The sequence below is a fragment of the Dysidea avara genome, chromosome 3 (genome assembly GCF_963678975.1).
Source record: "Dysidea avara chromosome 3, odDysAvar1.4, whole genome shotgun sequence".
Classification (NCBI taxonomy): Eukaryota; Metazoa; Porifera; class Demospongiae; order Dictyoceratida; family Dysideidae; genus Dysidea; species Dysidea avara.
In genome coordinates, this window is record NC_089274.1 from 43,422,728 (window position 1) to 43,439,760 (window position 17,033).

At 37.8% G+C, this 17,033-nt stretch overlaps 1 protein-coding gene and 1 long non-coding RNA gene across 3 annotated transcripts; one reads left to right on the top strand and one right to left on the bottom strand.

Moving 5' to 3' along the window:
* Window positions 1-394: 394 nt before the first annotated feature.
* Window positions 395-1,448, bottom strand: LOC136251109 (uncharacterized). Of its 2 annotated transcripts, XR_010698933.1 has the most exons (3): window positions 1,172-1,448; window positions 884-1,119; window positions 395-840 (listed from the first exon to the last, which is right to left on the bottom strand). It is a non-coding gene; the product is annotated as an uncharacterized lncRNA (long non-coding RNA). The 2 variants fall into 2 exon arrangements; XR_010698932.1 differs by having other exon boundaries at window positions 395-1,119.
* Window positions 1,449-6,480: 5,032 nt separating this feature from the next.
* LOC136251110 (TNF receptor-associated factor 2-like) lies at window positions 6,481-13,921 on the top strand. The gene is made up of 7 exons (XM_066043495.1): window positions 6,481-6,867; window positions 9,473-9,506; window positions 9,592-9,696; window positions 9,751-9,918; window positions 9,981-10,052; window positions 10,112-10,186; window positions 12,792-13,921. Exons 1-7 carry the CDS (start codon window positions 6,722-6,724, stop codon window positions 13,638-13,640), a joined length of 1,449 nt encoding a protein of 482 aa, XP_065899567.1. The 5' UTR covers window positions 6,481-6,721; the 3' UTR covers window positions 13,641-13,921.
* Window positions 13,922-17,033: the final 3,112 nt, after the last annotated feature.

Genomic DNA, 17,033 nt, shown 5'->3' on the forward strand with positions numbered 1-17,033 from the left:
GACTGCTAGTTAGCACAAGCAATAGTGCTGGCATATACTGTGTTCTCAGCTGCTGCAGACATCACTGAAGAATAGTTAGATGGTATCCTCAGTAGGTGAATGAATACATGAAAGCACTCACTGCTCTGCAAGGAGTGTGAATTTTCAATTGCAGAAATGAGAGAACTATTGCCACCATGCAAGCAATGTGGCTCACCAAGACCTCAGTTCCACATACCTGAACTGAGAAGACAGTATCCTCAGTAGGTGAATGAATACATAAAAGCACTGCTCTGCAAGGTGTGTACCATACACATTGTGTATTTTTCAATTGCAGAAACAAGAGAACTCATTGCCATGTAAGCAATGTGGCTCACCAAGGCCTCTGTTCCACATACCGGTATATGCATACATCTTTTGAATGAAAAATCTCTGAAAAATTTGTAGATAATTATGCATAATGTTGCATACAGTTTAGGTTATCAGCTTGTAAGCCAATTGAAAACAGTATCTGGGGATCTACAAAGATACGTGTCAGCAGCACTGACAAGCAGTGATATTGCAAACAACAGCACCATCCAATGTGCCATCCTCATTTCATGTAGCTGCTGTGGCTGTGGAATTATCAATTGTTTCTATAACACATAAAGTAGTTAGTAATTCACTCCTTTTCATATACTGTGTGTAACATAGCTAGTACTCTTGTGAGTGTACAGAGATAGCCATATGCATAATAATGACACAACTAAAACTGATGACAAGTATAGAAATTGTGTAAAAATCGTATCCTCAAGTACTAGTGTCTACTGATGTACCGCACTACATCTTGTCTCTGTCATACTTGATAGTTGATACACCATGCTATCTTCAGATAAGTAAGAGCAAGAGGGGTATGTATACTTACCACACTATACACTAACAGCTTTACACTTCACTTTGAATATACAACTTAAGATGTAGCTCTTCCGGATAGTCTCTTAATGTCAAACTTAATGTATTGTGCTCCTGGCTTTTCCTATTTCCAGCAAGTACAACAGAGTAATCATTCCAATATTCTCACAGTAGCTGGCTAGTACTAGTGGGGAGGGTAAGTCATGGTCCAGTGTGACCGACTGGGTGGGGGGACTCAGTGGCTTGAATCTACACATTGAATACCAGAAGACAGTATTTGTGAGTCGTATATTACACTCACAGTAAGTTTTCACTACTTCTGTCTGATAACAAAGTTGCGGAGAGTGAAACTTTTAATCGAAACGACTTTCTTCACAACGGCCAGATTTTCAATTCTCCATAACCAGCAGCTGGGTGTCGATTTCCAAGCTCAGTTCACCCAACACTTCATCATTTTCGAAAACACACTTCTCCTTTTCCAAAAGAAACTAAACAGCGGTGCTGCGAAGCAGTATGAAGGAATATGCCATACGCCGCTATGTACACTGGCCCCAATGAAAATGGCGGCGGCTCGGTTACTATGGTTTTTAAAAAGAAGGCGTGGTTTTGCAAAGCGTCTATTGGAGGTACTATACGTGTAGTTCTGTGCTTTAGTTAGGCTGAGAAACTAGGTAACTGCTCGTGTCATGCATTTTCAAGAACATCTGTAAAATGTACGTAGCTACATGTAGATGTGATCGTCCAAAGATTGCATGAGAGTAATGTAGTTCGAGCTAGTCAGCTAGTTGGTTCAACTCCAGATTATTGGTCCGGCTCAGGCCTGACCAACTGGACCGTCTCCTCCGGCCTTGTAATGTATGCATGGTAATTTTGCAACATAACTTACAAGTGATATGTAACAGTTATAACATGGATTTTGCTGATACATATGCAGAAAGACCATCAGCTAAAGACGCATTAGCAGTGTTTACACAAGCTTAGTACACCTAGCTATTAGAAGGGCACCCACAGTTCACAACAACTGACAGCACACCTGAGTAACAATGACTAATATATTATTCATTATAATATTATATAGCAACACAGTCAGCTATGTTTATCTACTGAATTTGCACTTGCATCTGTACAATTTTCACTAGCTATATTATGCATCTGTTGCAGGGGCGGTGGAGCAGACCAAAGAGTGGGGGGGGGGGCAGGCCAGCTGTAAGTTGAAGACCAAAAAAAAAAAAAAAAAAAGGTCACAGCTTGCTGACAATAGCTGCTCTCCACCATAACTACACATACGTAGCTAAGTAACTTGCTACACTGCTTCTCTGAATACTGTGACTGCTCTATTAGAGTATCCAGATCCTGACTGTTCTATTAGAGTATCTCGATCTTTTCTTGCAAACAGCGTCCCATAAAAGTGGGGGGGCCATGGCCCCCCTGGCCCCCCCCGTCTCCACCGCCTATGATCTGTTGTATATTTCTATGTTTTAGTTGAATGTTTTTTGTATACAACTATTATGTGGCACTATGAATTTCAAAGTTCTTTAAAACCTTTGAGAGCACCTTCAATTTTGTCTGAAGCCTTTGAATTATGTAGCTAAAAATCATTGATAGTATATTGTCAAAGTTTCACCTCAACAAGGTTTTCAAATGTAGTGGAAAGCAGTAACAGTATAGCAAGAAAGCAACAGGGCATATTTTGCTAACTACAGGGCATTATACAGTGCAAGAGTAATATGTGACCAGATTTGCAAAAAGGTACCTTTTTCACACACAAAATTTGACCCATTTTTTGAACTTTGAAGTTTCATAACTTTTGTATTTTTGCTTATAATTGCCTGAAATTTTTCATGAATCCAGCTAAAGTATCTGGGTACATTTTAAAACTACTAGCAAGTTAATCAGTATAAGGAGTCAAGTGTTACATCATTTTGTTTGCTGGCATGTAGCTAAATGTGTGGAAAGGTACCTTTTTGCAAATCCGGTCACATATTATATCAGATATTTACACTGGTGAATGGTCACTATAATGAGGTGGTCTTATTAATGAGGTCATGAAGTGCACTTTGTTTGGGACTTACTTGACATGATCACTATAATGAGGTGGTCCTATTATGAAGTACAACTTAGCTGTGTTTGGGACCTACTTGACATGGTCACTATAGTAAGGTGGTCTTATTTATGAGATTATGAATTACACCTAAGCTGTGTTTGGGGCCTACTTGACATGATCACCATAATGAGCTTGAGTGGTCTTATTGATGAGGTCATGACACTTATATAGAAGGTGCTACTTAGTGACTAATAATGAGATTCAACTACACTGCTATAATAGATTCAGTTTACCGCACTTCATGAATTCATCATTTCAATTGAAGGGGCCAGTGGCAAACGGGGACATGTGCCATTTGAAAGTTCAGGTAACCACATAGTAGGCATTAAACGGAATTTTGCGATGTAATTGAATTATTGTGATATTTGCTAAATAATTAATTTGAGACTGCCATGAACTTTTAAATTCTGCAGTTTACTCACTGACAACATTATTCGTGTGGCTAAAACAAGCCATTCTAATTTTTAGAAAATGGAAAATCTAAAATGGCACATGTCCCCTGTTTCCACTGACCCCTTCAATTATATACAACTATTGAGAAATATAATGTATTTTAAAGTTGTAGTCACTATAGTCATACCCATAATAGCCATTGTGGTCCATCTTACAGAGATTTGCTATCTAATAAATAGGGTATTCTCCAGGCAGCCTTGTGTCCATCAGCTATGCCAACCTAGTGGAAGTTTCTGAACAATTCGATCTACTATGAATAAGTCTGTTTTTCTAATGAAATGAATGAAAATACTCCAAATAGTAGAGCGGCATAGTGTGAAAGTTGCATCATTTGTGAGAAAAGCATGAAACTTTCCAAGTAAAATGACGTTCATTTTTTTATATAGTGCCATCGTAGACTTGACCTTTGCAGCCATTTTTATGCTGAAAAGTTGCCATTTTGCTCCCTGAGGCATTATTTTTACACTGTTAAAACATCACCCAAATTAAAGATGGTAATCAAAGAAACAACTTGACTTTTGTTTGAAGTCAATAGCTCATTCCATTCCAAAATTATGATCATGTTTAGTCATAAAATTCTTTGAATTTATCTTCCCTTGGGGTGTAAATTACCAATGAGCAGGTAACTTTGTAGAATTTCATGGCTAATGCAAATGATCATAGCTTAGGAATGAAATTACCTATTAACAACTAAGTTGTTTTTTTAAATATGACCTTTAATTTGAAACCACGTTTAATGGCATAAAGTAATGCCTCAGGGAGTTTAAGACAAAACTGATGAATTTTCAATGTAAAAATGGCCATAAAGGTCACCAAAGGTCAAATATGCGATGGCACTATATCCAAAAGTAAATGCTTGATGCTTTTCTCACAAAGTGCACATAATGACCATGTTTATGTGCTATGCCGCTCTGCTAAAATAAAGTAATTATGTAATATATGCACACCTGTCTTATCATGTATATCACATGTTTTATACTTTCAAATGTATAGCTTAGTACAGCAGTAACTGCACATATGGAGGTCAGGTGGATAGGTGCTTACCTGTTAGCTAGTGTCAAGCAAACAGTGCAGTGTGCAATGTCAATTGTTTTTGAGGAGGCAGCAAGTCTCATCATGTGCCACAATTATGTTAGGGAAATCCCAAAGAATATAACCTTTGCCATAACATCACAATAATCACCATGTTATGCACTTTCCAAAAAAAAAAAGATTAGCTATAGCGTTGACTGCAAAATAAACAATTAACATTGCACATGTGTGTAGCACATGTCGATGAATTTTATAATGTGGTTGTATGCACTATTGTATGTACATAGCTACATGTCAGGTGAAACCATGCATGTGTCATGTGACACTAGCATCACATGGTAAAGGGATTTTCTTTTATATGTGCTCATTATCTATTACTGAAGGCCAAAAGCATACAATGGGGTAAGGCCTCTCATGCATACACTTTTACTGAATATATGTAATATATAACGATGTGTGCTTAAAAGTTTGCATCTCAGTTGTATTATATAGAAAGAAAGGAAAACAGAAGTGGTTTGTCTGGCCGCACAATGTTTCAGCTGTCTTAGAGTTTAATACATAACATGAGACGCTCCCCATAACTATAAAATAACAGCTTTGTCAGGGTATTTTCAAGCATAGTTTAACAGAATATCTGTAGTTTCTAACAGTCTATAGCTAACCACAAACATGTAAAATAGCATTTCAAGATTATTATACATAGTTATGCCAGCCAAAGTGCTTAATTGTGAACAGGAAATATATTGTGCAAGTTTATATGCATGTAGCTATATAGGACACCTTGTGATTCCCCATTGTGCATGATTGTGTTGGTGCAAATCTGCAACAAGGCTGACTCTGTTTATCGGGTTACCTATCTACCATAATATTGATTGGGAGTATGTACATGCACAAGCCATACTATATGCACACACCACATACATACATACACACTTACGCACGCTGGTACACACACACACACACACACACACACACACACACACACACACACACACACACACACACACACACACACACACACACACACACACAACACACACACACACACACACATGCACTACTACAATTTTATATTATGCAAAGTGTTTTATCCCTTCTCTTCTCAGCAGCTGGGTGCATGCTGTTGATTATTTCAGTGGTTAAACTTTGGGAGACAATTACTCTATACTGATATCATCAATAAGTGTTCATATATCAGAAAACTATAGTAGCTGATGCATGTATATAGCTAGAGTAGTGTGAGAAATTGAAATTAATTGACAGTAATAATAGATGCACATAGTAGCCATGCATGTAGCTAGCTATGTAGTTCCAGCTGAAACTGTATAGCTAGTTGTAAGTATATTGCTTCAGAATCAACCTATGCTCATGTTACAGTGTGGCATCAGTGTAGTTAGTAATGGCATCGGTGCATGTGGTTAGTAAAAGTAAGAAATATGACAATTTAAATGTCTGGTAGAAAAGTGACCTTTAATTTTATAGGAAATTGGTAAGGTAGCTAATTAGTGATGTCGATGAGGGTCATACTCATGCATTCAATGGCCTGATGTGGTAAAAAGTCCCTTGACGGCGAGCTTGAAGTATTCTTCTCTGATTCCATCATTTCACTTCTCCCCTTTATGTGTTGAGACCTTGGGTGCTTGGGGATCATGTGCATGCTCATTAGTGAGGCGAATAGGTTCCCGGGTGATGGAACAGTTGGGTAATAATACGGCCACCCAATTTTTGATTCAGAAGGTTGCCATTGATGTTCAACGTGGCAATGCTACTTCTGTAATGGCAACAATACCATCATCCCAGGACTTTGCCTCTCTGCCCACTGTTTAAGTGTTTATATTATCATTGTCTTAGTATCTTAAAAAAAAAAAAGTGACCTTAGTGAATTGATAAGGTAGCTAATTAGTGACCTCGATGAGGGTCACACTCATGCATTCAATGGCCTGATGTGGTAAAAAGTCCCTTGAAGGTTACATCATTGCAGCACATGTTAACGTTGCTGTCAGACCTTCAGCGCTGGTCAATGTAAAGTGTTGATAATAATAATAAGGCCAAGAATAATAAATAGAGCCGGTCTGAGACTAATCAGACTGTAAAAAAGCAGCTGTTGCCGAGCCCGGCTATTACCAGTGTTAATACTGAATATATAATATTTGGAGCCGGCGTCCGTAAACTTGAGTCGTGAGTTGTGTTGAGTGCACTAAAATTTGGAAAGACTGAACTGTGTAACTTAGCTCCTAGACTGCATGTCAACACCGCTGGAATATGTCTGGACACCAAATCTATTTACAAGGAGGAGGGGAGGTTCATGAAGGACTGAAATGTACATATTGTCGACTGGTGTTGAAGGACCCCATACAAACCAGTGAGACCGGACATCGATTCTGTAAAGATTGCTTTGAAGACGCAAAGTTAGTTTGGTTGCATAATCATGCCCCATGTACAAGGTACCGATCATGAGACCCGGCTACAGTAAGTAGCGGATCCAAGTTTTTTTTCTGCGGCTTCTAATCTGGCTGGTCATATAATAATTTTTGCAAAAGTATATTCATATCAAAGGAATACTCTAATAGAACAGTCAATTACCCTAATAGAACAATCACATTTTGTATTTTTTAAAGTTACATAGTTTACCTGTACCAACAATAGAGTCTAAAATTGTATCTCAGACCTTAATTTTTCCTGGGGGCACCATGATGGCATTCAAACTTCACATAGCTCCATCTCTTCACTAATCCTGATACTATATGCTAGTAGAAACAAGTAGACGCATGCAGCCTATAATACTCATACAATTCCTAATAATTATATGTTTAAATTGTCATCTTTAGATTTTTGATGAAAATTATTACCAGATTTAATCTCAGAATACAATTTCCTGGGGATACCCCAGACCCCCTAGATATAAATGTGTATGCAACAGAATGGAAACCAAATTCCTGTAGCCACTCTTGGCTAATGTACATATGGAGCTCTACGTATATGACATCCAAGTGATGACATCATAAGACTCCATCATAAGATGACTCTATGAGCTGCTGGTTATATTGGACTGTGCACAGTGAGCAGCTGTTGCCTGTGGGCGGGTTGAATTGCAACTAGTAATAGCTACATGCATAAGGCGTATCTCCAACTGAAAAATCAGTTATAGTTATGTAGCTGTTACAAGTGAGCCTGCTTTTTACTGTATCTTGGCCCCTTATTACTTCTCCAGGTAGTTCGGTTACATCGACATGGTTGCTGCTTGCTCAATGGCCTCCTTGCTACTTTTAAATTGCTTATTATAATTATGTACATGACACCTTTGGTATATAGCTATGCTGCTACCATTGTAGCTATTGCTGGTATATGTTATACCATTAAATGGTAATACCCGGCTCCTGGTGCTTCTCTCTTTTTCTTGACTTGTGTTACTACTACCATTGTTTATCACTTGCACTGCCTCCTCTTTTATGTCATATACAGTTGTAGCAGCATGGTGAATGTTATTGCTGTCAGTCATTCTGCACTGTGTACGTAGTTCTATTGTACTAGTCCTGTTGACTGCTATTTAGTAGTATTTATTTCACCTACAAATACTTGTACTATTTTAATATTCATAAGGTATGTGTATGGTATATACCAGTATGGCTATATTCTTCCATTAAATTGTGTTGCAAAATGCTCAAATAATGTCATAGTAGTTATAGCTATTATCTGTGTAACTGGTTGATATGAACATGCATGACTATATAGTATATACATTATGATGTTGTCGTCAAATATTGATCCATGCCATCTAGTCACATTTGCATGTCACACTTTTTGTCATGTGGATAGTAACTTTAAGCTTGTTGTTTTGCGGGTACTATGCACGATGCACAAATATTCTATGAACCCTAATAAGAAGAATGTACAGTGCAAAGTCCCCTTAGACCCCTCCATGAAATTGTTTGTTGTGTTTATTAGTTATCACACAAGTGATTGTATAAAGGCATTCTTGTAATTTTTTTTCAAAATGAATTTGTTCTAATGCCATACCGATTTACCACCTAGAGACATGTGGGACTATGAAATATGTGGGAGTGCATCCAAAAAGGGGAACAAGGGTGTATGTCCACAAGGAAGAAGGCCATTGACTAGCTCTGGTAAAGGGATCCATTAATGAGGATAAAATTTATACATAGTAAAATGCTTTAGAACTTTAATCCTAACAAATTTTATGGAACATTCTATCACCATTTTCAATGGAAGGCTACACAGTCACTGAAGTTGGTCAGCCGCAACTAGTGTTTGCATGCATGTAGCTATTTGCATGTAGCATTTGTCTTATAGCATGGTAATGTAACTATTGTATACTGGTAATAGTAGTAGTATAATGGTACTGTAATAGTGGTAATTTTCTTAGGTTGACTACCATACAATACAAAAATTTTGTGAGAGAAAATTTTGGTGAATGTGGCAAACTGACTTCAATTTGATAATAGTCTCTTGTAAATTTCTAGCAAACCTTATAGAGAGAATATAGTACGACTTGCAAAAATACTAGAGTTAAATCAACAAAATTTTCTCCCACCAAAATTTGTACAAATTGGTTATAAATCATGAACCAATTAAATGTCATGCATGTTTTACAAAAACAATTCTGCTGAATCTGCTCTATATATACATGTATCTTTGCATTAAACTTGCCATAGGCACAAATGCAAACTTTTTATAACAAACTTGGTGAAGCCAGTTGTTTGGCATGAAAACTGCTTCGATAGCAAGACAATTTTCTGACCCAAAATGCAGTTGTCTGTGAAAATTGTAGCGCTAACTGCACACTATCACGTATAAACTTAAAAGCCAATTAAATTTTTAATAACAGCTAAACATTTGTATGTCTACGTATAGTACAATATGGCACAAAAGTTATGATTCACATAAGTTTGAAAAAGTATGCAAATTTTATGTTCCACATGACCTGTTTTTGCAAGACTAGCCACAGCATGAACTAATTAGAACTAAGCTACATGTACATTATTATTGCTTTAGAAATTCAACCAGTCAAGTTGATCCTAGTGACACTGTAAGTGCTAATTGTATGCAATATATAATATGTCACTCATCACACATTATGTGCATGAGGTCAGTCTTTATTATTGTACTGATAGGCATGGCCTGATTGTGCTATTAAGAAAGAGATCAATGGCTTACGTGTTGTTTGTGAAAACTTTGAAAATGGATGTGAATGGAAGGGACTATTCAAGGAGTTAAATGTAGGTCATTTCATTTACCATATGTGAACACCTTACCATTCCCCTATTCAACAGGATCAACACTTGTCAAGTTGTCAGTACATTACAGTGGAGTGTAGGAACACTGGATGTGATGATAGAGTATTACTGTCTAAACTAGAAGATCACTTGAAGAATAAGTGTTCACAACGACTAGTGAAGTGTAAGAATTGCGGCAAGAAGCTATTGTTTAAAGATCAAGAGGTGAGGGAGAGCCACATACATCATATTGGACTATACTGCATGGATCAAAATGGTTTCAACAGGCACATGGTGATAACTGCCCCAATGCTTTGAGAAGCTGTAATCTCTGCCAGCAGGAGATGCCAGCACTTAAGGTAATGATTATTGTAGAGTTACAATGAACTATTTTACATTATAATGTATTATTGTATAGCTTACTGATCATGTGATGAGGGAGTGTACCTGGATCAGGTGTCCTTGTAGTGGTGAAGAGGATGTGTTGTTTGAGGTTGGTGATGTAGTGAGTATTATAGACAGTGCAAGGAGGGGTGGGTGGGGACTAGGAAGCTAAAGTCCTTCTCTCAATTGGCTGAAAGGGGCTTATCCTTCGCTTAGACTGAAATTGTAATTCCAGAAGCACAGTTAAAATTGATATACTCTAATAGAACATCTAAACATCCTAATGGACCAGTCAAAGTGCTTCATAGCAGTGTGTTCCTAATAGCTTATAACTAACACCTCTTCCCTGGGATTGAATCACTCACCTCTCAATCTGAGAGTAGTGTATTTCCCACTGTACCAAGTTTCTCCAAGTGTCTGCAGGCTCTTATGCACTGTATTGAAAACTGAAAGCTGTATAGTTAGTAGTCATAGTAACACTAAAAACTTTATTATTGACTGCAGATAGCCTAACAAACTCTGTTTTAAAAAAAAATTTGTGGCCACACAATGTTGTTGTTATAGTTGAAATGCTATGAATTGTAATTGGTAGATTGGTAAGTTGGTATAGGTCAGTCAGTCAGCCGGTCTGTTTGTAGGTTGGGTGATCAGTTATAATGCAATTCTTCTGTAGTGAGCTTTCACATATGTCACAGGATGTCACAGGATTGCACATGTGACCAACACTAAGTGTGATCTTGCAACTGCAGAAATTCCACAGTCCATATAATTTGTAGGCAGGTTGTATTTGGTAGTGGTAGTAAGTTTTTCTTGGCCCAGTCATGGATTTTTCTCCTTTCTCCAACTTTTCAAACACACTTGATATAACATCTTTAAACAGACTGTAGGACCAGGTGTCCTACAGACCTTCAGCACTTGTGCTGTAAAGCTTTAAAAATTATAAAACATCAGTCAATTCTTTTTTGATTTTATCAACTTATTTGTACCATCTTGGGAATATACATGATATGATATATACCCGTAGTATCAAGAGTTATACATACTCTTGATAGTATGCATAAGACTTTTCAGTTTTCTTTTTTATTCTACTTGGCAAACATATTGCCATCAATGGCCAATGGTTGTATAGTCTTTACACATGCACGTGTACACTATTATTATCCAGATGTAAATAACTTACTCAGTTACTTCAGTTCACTGCTATACTGCACGCACTTTATACTGGTACGTAAAATTGCTTATGTTCCTTAGCTACATCTACAGTATGCACTAGTACATGACTGTGATACTTGAATGTATAGGCTTTTTAAGAGCATAAAATTTTCTAGAATTTATACAAAATCCATGCAAAAAGAACTAAGCTGTGTGTGGCCTTCAAAAATTGAAAAAGCTGTGAAATCAAGGCGGTGGCCAAGAAATGGCTGCAATGACATTAATACCAAATTAAACTTGGCATTAATAGCATTGCAGGATCTCTCAGCCACCACTTCACAACTTGTTTCATCTGGGCTTTTGAATGCCGCACCATTTTTGCAGCTTGGCTGTTTTTGCACAGATTTCACTTTTTTATATTAATTTTTTTGTATCTACCAAAGCTGGCTAGCTAGCTAGCTATATACTGACTTTGGGGTCTTATGTACAATGATAATTAATTGATTATGGAAGACAGAAGTTACAATTGACTTATATTGTATTATATATTTGTTGCAATACTCAAATAGAGTACATTTTGAGCACTTCTATTTACAATTCACATAGAATGTTCCAAAACAATCTCAAATTTCCACTGAAAGATCTTACTATTGAGTAGGTTTTTCATTTATATATCAGGTAGATATTAACAGTTGACAACAGTGGTTTAATGGTGAAGTGTTTGGAAGTAAGGTGTGTCTGGCTCAAATCCTGGTCAACTTTTTCTGACATTTTTCATGTACTTTTTACTTCTTGGTGACTGTTCTATTAGAGTATTTTGAACCCATGATTTTATGCCACATTGGTTTTCTCCTTGTAACTGTAAACTTAAAAAGAATGAGCTATGATAGTCAACCAATTTCCAGTTATTTTTATAAGTGATTTGCTCTGTAGGCATAACAAAAAATCTATTTCTATGCAAATAATGATCCATTAACAGATTTGCACCAGTCTTAGTATGTAAATTTGCTTGTACTTATTGTATATCAAATTTCTAAGTGATAGAGGTAGACATTTATTATGAGTTTTAGTGTGTGTGCATAAAAGGAGAAAAATGAATAATCTTTAAGAAAAAACAAAGAAAACACAACAAAATTTTGGCCATTCATATTTGCTGGTGTGATTTCAATCAAATTTGGTGTGTTACCTGACATACATGGCAGGCAGCTATAGTGCAAAAATGGTGTGCTTTGGGGAGAAGGGAATGTGGAGCTATGTATGCAGTTTCAGTGAAAACCAAGTTTTCTTTCTTCCATTTTACTTAGCCACACAACACACCACCGTGTGTCTTGAGTTTGTTAATAACAACAAAATTTGATGGAGAATTTTTAATGGTAATTGTTACACAACTGCTACTAAGTTCTAGCTATGTACCATACTCTGTGCTTTATGACAGAGTACTAGAAAATTCAGTCATGAACTAAGTCTTTCTGAGTTAGCTTTTCTAATAAGCAGAACAGCTTTGAAAAGTAGAATAATTATTTTTGCTTACTACTTAACTGTTGGTCTATTACCATGCACAGGTTGAAGACACAGAATACCATGAGCACCTACAGGACACCAACAAGTTAGCCAGTCACTTACAACCATTACTGGTCCAGTTCTCCAAGATGAGTCAGTCAGTAGAGAAGATGACCAATGATTACCAACTGGTCACCAGCAGAATTGAACTACTGGAGACTAAGTGTGATGATCTGGAGAGGAAGAACCAAACCTTACAAAAGGAAAACATTGCAAACAAAATGCTGATCAAGGAGTTGGCCATAAAGGTGGAAGAAAAGAAACACATATCAGCAGAAGTGACCAAGGCTCAAGTTGGTAAGGTTGTATGTGTTACTGATGACAGGCTTTCTAATTTGGAGCAAAATTATGGCAAGCTGTTCACTGATGTTGCTACTGCTAAGAATTCCATGACTCAAAGCTGTGCTCAAATTGAAGTGATCAGTGGTGAAATTGAGAAGATCAAGAGAGATTATTCTATGCAAAGTTCAAGGAGTGGAGAACTGGTGCCATACAACAATTCTTATCCACTGGATTATATCAAACAAGTTGAAGAAAAGGTGCTGGAAGTTGAATGTACTGTAAATGCCCTCAATCTTCACCATTCAGAACTAGAGTTACAATTACAAGCATCTCTTGCCAGTACACACAATGGAGCTTTTCTCTGGCGTATACCAGAAATGAGGAGGAGAATTCGTGATGCTAAAATTGGTCGAATCACCAGCATCTACTCACCACCATTCTATACAGGAAGAAATGGTTACAAGATTTGCATCAGAGCTTATCTTAATGGTGATGGCACTGGAGAAGGAACACATCTTTCAATCTTCTTTGTTTTGATGAGGGGTGAGTATGATCCATTACTTCAGTAGCACAAAGTGAGCTTGATTATTGTTGATCAGGATCAAAAGAAGCATTTGGTGCAGACCTTCAAGCCCAACATACAATCAAGCAGTTTCCAGAGGCCAAAATCAGATATGAATGTTGCCAGTGGTTGTCCAGAATTTGCTAAACTGCTAATCCTTGATAACCCAAGTTATGTCAAAGATGATGTGATGTATATTAAAGCTGTTGTGAACACTTCCAACATATTGCATCCATAAAGACTCAAACTGTAACTAAAATTGAGCTACATTATTTCAATATAATATTATATGCACCACATAACTGCACAGGTAGGTACAATTATACAAATGGATTTTATGCCACCATCACTGTCCTGTTGATAAGCTGCCAAAGATGGCCATGCTTGTCCCAAAAGGGACAGCAAGAAAAACCATATCAAGTTCCAGCCAGTAAGTTGCACCTATAGACTGCCAATTCTCCCTTGCTATTAAACCACCTTAGACACACCTGACACTGCACAACATCTCTCTGCTCATTCACAGTCATGTAAACACTTGTGCCTCTTCTTGTCTCTCTCTCAATTTTCTACTACACACTTCACACATTACATTATTTGCCGATGGCTGAACTTGAGCTGCCTGAGTCTCATCTTGTTGAGCTACTATGACACAACTCTCTCCAATCTGCGCTGGATCTTGAAGCCTCCTCATACTACTTGTTCTCATCTACACCAATGTAGGCTAAGTCCTTACGGATAACATCCCTTCACCTTTTCTTTTGACCACATCTAGGTTGGGGCTCAGACAACCAACTAAACAAAACACTCTTTGGCATCCTGTTGTCTGCAATTCTTGCCAGACGACCAAGCCATTCTAGTTGTTTCATTCTACAATTGTCTCCCACCCTCTCCTCACTTCTGCCATTGTGATGTGCTCAGACCACTGCTGTCTGTTGGAGATTTCCCAGAATCATCCTAGTTCAATTTTCTATTGTGACTCATCAAAGGGATGCAGCACTCTGCACCATATTCTTGCTAACTTGCTGGTATGCACATACAGCAGCCTCAGCACCAGACCTTGATGATGCCAGGAGAACACCATCGTCAGCAAGTAAACACTCAGTCAACCACCTTATCATAGCATTCCTAGTGTATCTTCTGAACTGCCGCTGGTCTTACATATAATGAACTGTAAAGCCTGTACTTTCTACTCCCTCTATTCTAGCAAGCCATCTTTATACTACTAAGCAAGTATACAAATTAAACAGAACCGGAGCCATACAACAATCTTGTCTCAACCCATTCTGCACACTGATCTCATTTAAATCCACTCCATCTAACCTAATTTTGGCCTTTGTATCTTCATGAAATGATCTAATTAAGTTAACCAATGGCTGGGGCATACCTACGTAACTTGTTTAAAGCTAACCACAATGCTTCCCTTGAAACTGAATCATATCCTTCTTCAGTTCAATGAAGATAGAGAAGGCTTTTGATCTATGTTCCCATGGCAACAAAAACATGTCTGCAACTTCTACTCTTTCTAAAGCCACACTGTGATTCTGGTGATACATCTTCAGCCAACTTCTGTAATCTCTCTTGTATAACTCTAGCCCCCAACTTTCCCACTACATTCAACAAACAAATACCTCTCTGTCAGTTATCACAGGTAATAAGGTCACCCTTCCTAGAAATATAGCATCCCGTCAGCCATTAGGAACATGATCCTCTCTCCACACATCATGCACTAGCTCAAGCAATGTGTTTAAAAATTCACCCTGACTACAAGTAGCCTTCAACATCTCTGGTAGTAGCTATACTTGATTCACCAGCAGACTTTCCATTACCAATTCTACGTACTGCACTATAGAGTTCTTCTACTGAGCCTGGATGCTATATACTGATGGTAATTCCTCCATTTCAGTTCTGATTGGTCTCTATCTCACTTCACCTAGTTCATCTACACAAAACTCAACTTGAATATTAAGTGCCTCCTCCGTCTCCCTTTCTGCTCTTAACACTGGAAGAACACATTTCCTTCTTCATCCTTCACCATACTAGATCTCACTTGAATCCCGGCATACCTCTTCTACCCCTCTGAATACCTCTAATACACCTCCATTATGCTTTACCCTTGTGTATCCCTCTCTCTGTTTCTTCAGCCTTACACAAAAGTCATCCCTCCATAGCTAGCCTTATGGCTCTCCATGCATCACTATGAGCAACAACAAACTTATGCTTATCTATCTTCTCACTTGTGCTCAGCCACAAACTATACAATTTGTTTCTCTTCTCAATCAATGGTCTGATCATTGTAACACTATCCTGTAGCTGAAACCAATCAGGCTGTCTCCTGTCCAAAGTCTGCTCTAGCCACTTCACTGCACCTTTGAAAGTGCACCACTTTTATTGAATGGTGCCATCATCATTCCATTTTGTCCCTAAAAACTCATCTACTGTCATCAAATATCTGCCCTTAGCTGTCAACTCTCCTTAGTCATCTATACACTTGAAGACTTGAAACACCTCACCTCTTCACATTAACCTTTAATTGAGTTCTTCTAAAATACCTCTTACTACCAACTACAAACTTTGCCTTCAATAACCTGTGATCACTATTACAACCAGCTCCACGCATAACAGACACATCTAAACATTTTCTCTGGTAGTCCATTGTGAATCGTGATCACATAATCAATACAATGCCACTTCTGTGATTTAGGATGTTGCCAAATTTGTTTGTATGCAGAAATGTAAGTGTATCATAAGAAAGCACATGCAGCCTTCTACCACACAGAAATCAATCTAAATCTCCACACTTTCCATTGACTACCTCCAGCCCTCCAGGCTTTTACTGCTGGTCCTCATAGAACTAGAGCTACACCTTCTCTTCTTTGATGACTCCCTAGGCACTGCCCTTCCTGATGATAAAACAACACAGTCTCCCACTATATACATTTCTGCCTCAAACCACTTGGTCTTTTGTAGTCCTGCTAAATCTACATGATACAATACTTCTTTTACTCCTCTGTAACAGATTCAGCACTTTGTGTAGCAGTTTCAATTGAACCTTCTACATCTAGCAAAGTTCTGACATTCCAAGATGCAAATACTAACAGAAAAGATGGCTCCACCTCTGCAGGGGAACATGCAATTTTGGTATGATAAGAGTGATACCATCAGTTGGCACCCTGTGCTCAAAACCACAAAACTCCAAGCTGTAAATCAGCTTTAGCTAGTTCACACTAAACTGTATGAACTGTGCAGGGGTTACCACAAGGAGGCACTGAGTTTAATGTAGCTTTTAAAATACTGACCCCCACTACGCACTCACACATACACACACACATTATAACCTTATTGACAATAACAGGGTCCTGAGTCTAAAGAACTGGATCTAGCACAAACTTAACTTAAACAG

Coding starts and splice junctions, on each gene's coding strand:
- LOC136251110 (XM_066043495.1), top strand. CDS start 6,722: ATGTCTGGACACCAAATCTATTTACAAGGAGGAGGGGAGGTTCATGAA. Junction 9,507..9,591: donor AAGTTGATCCTAGTGACACT/GTAAGTGCTAAT, acceptor TTGTACTGATAG/GCATGGCCTGATTGTGCTAT. Junction 9,919..9,980: donor TATTGTTTAAAGATCAAGAG/GTGAGGGAGAGC, acceptor TGGTTTCAACAG/GCACATGGTGATAACTGCCC.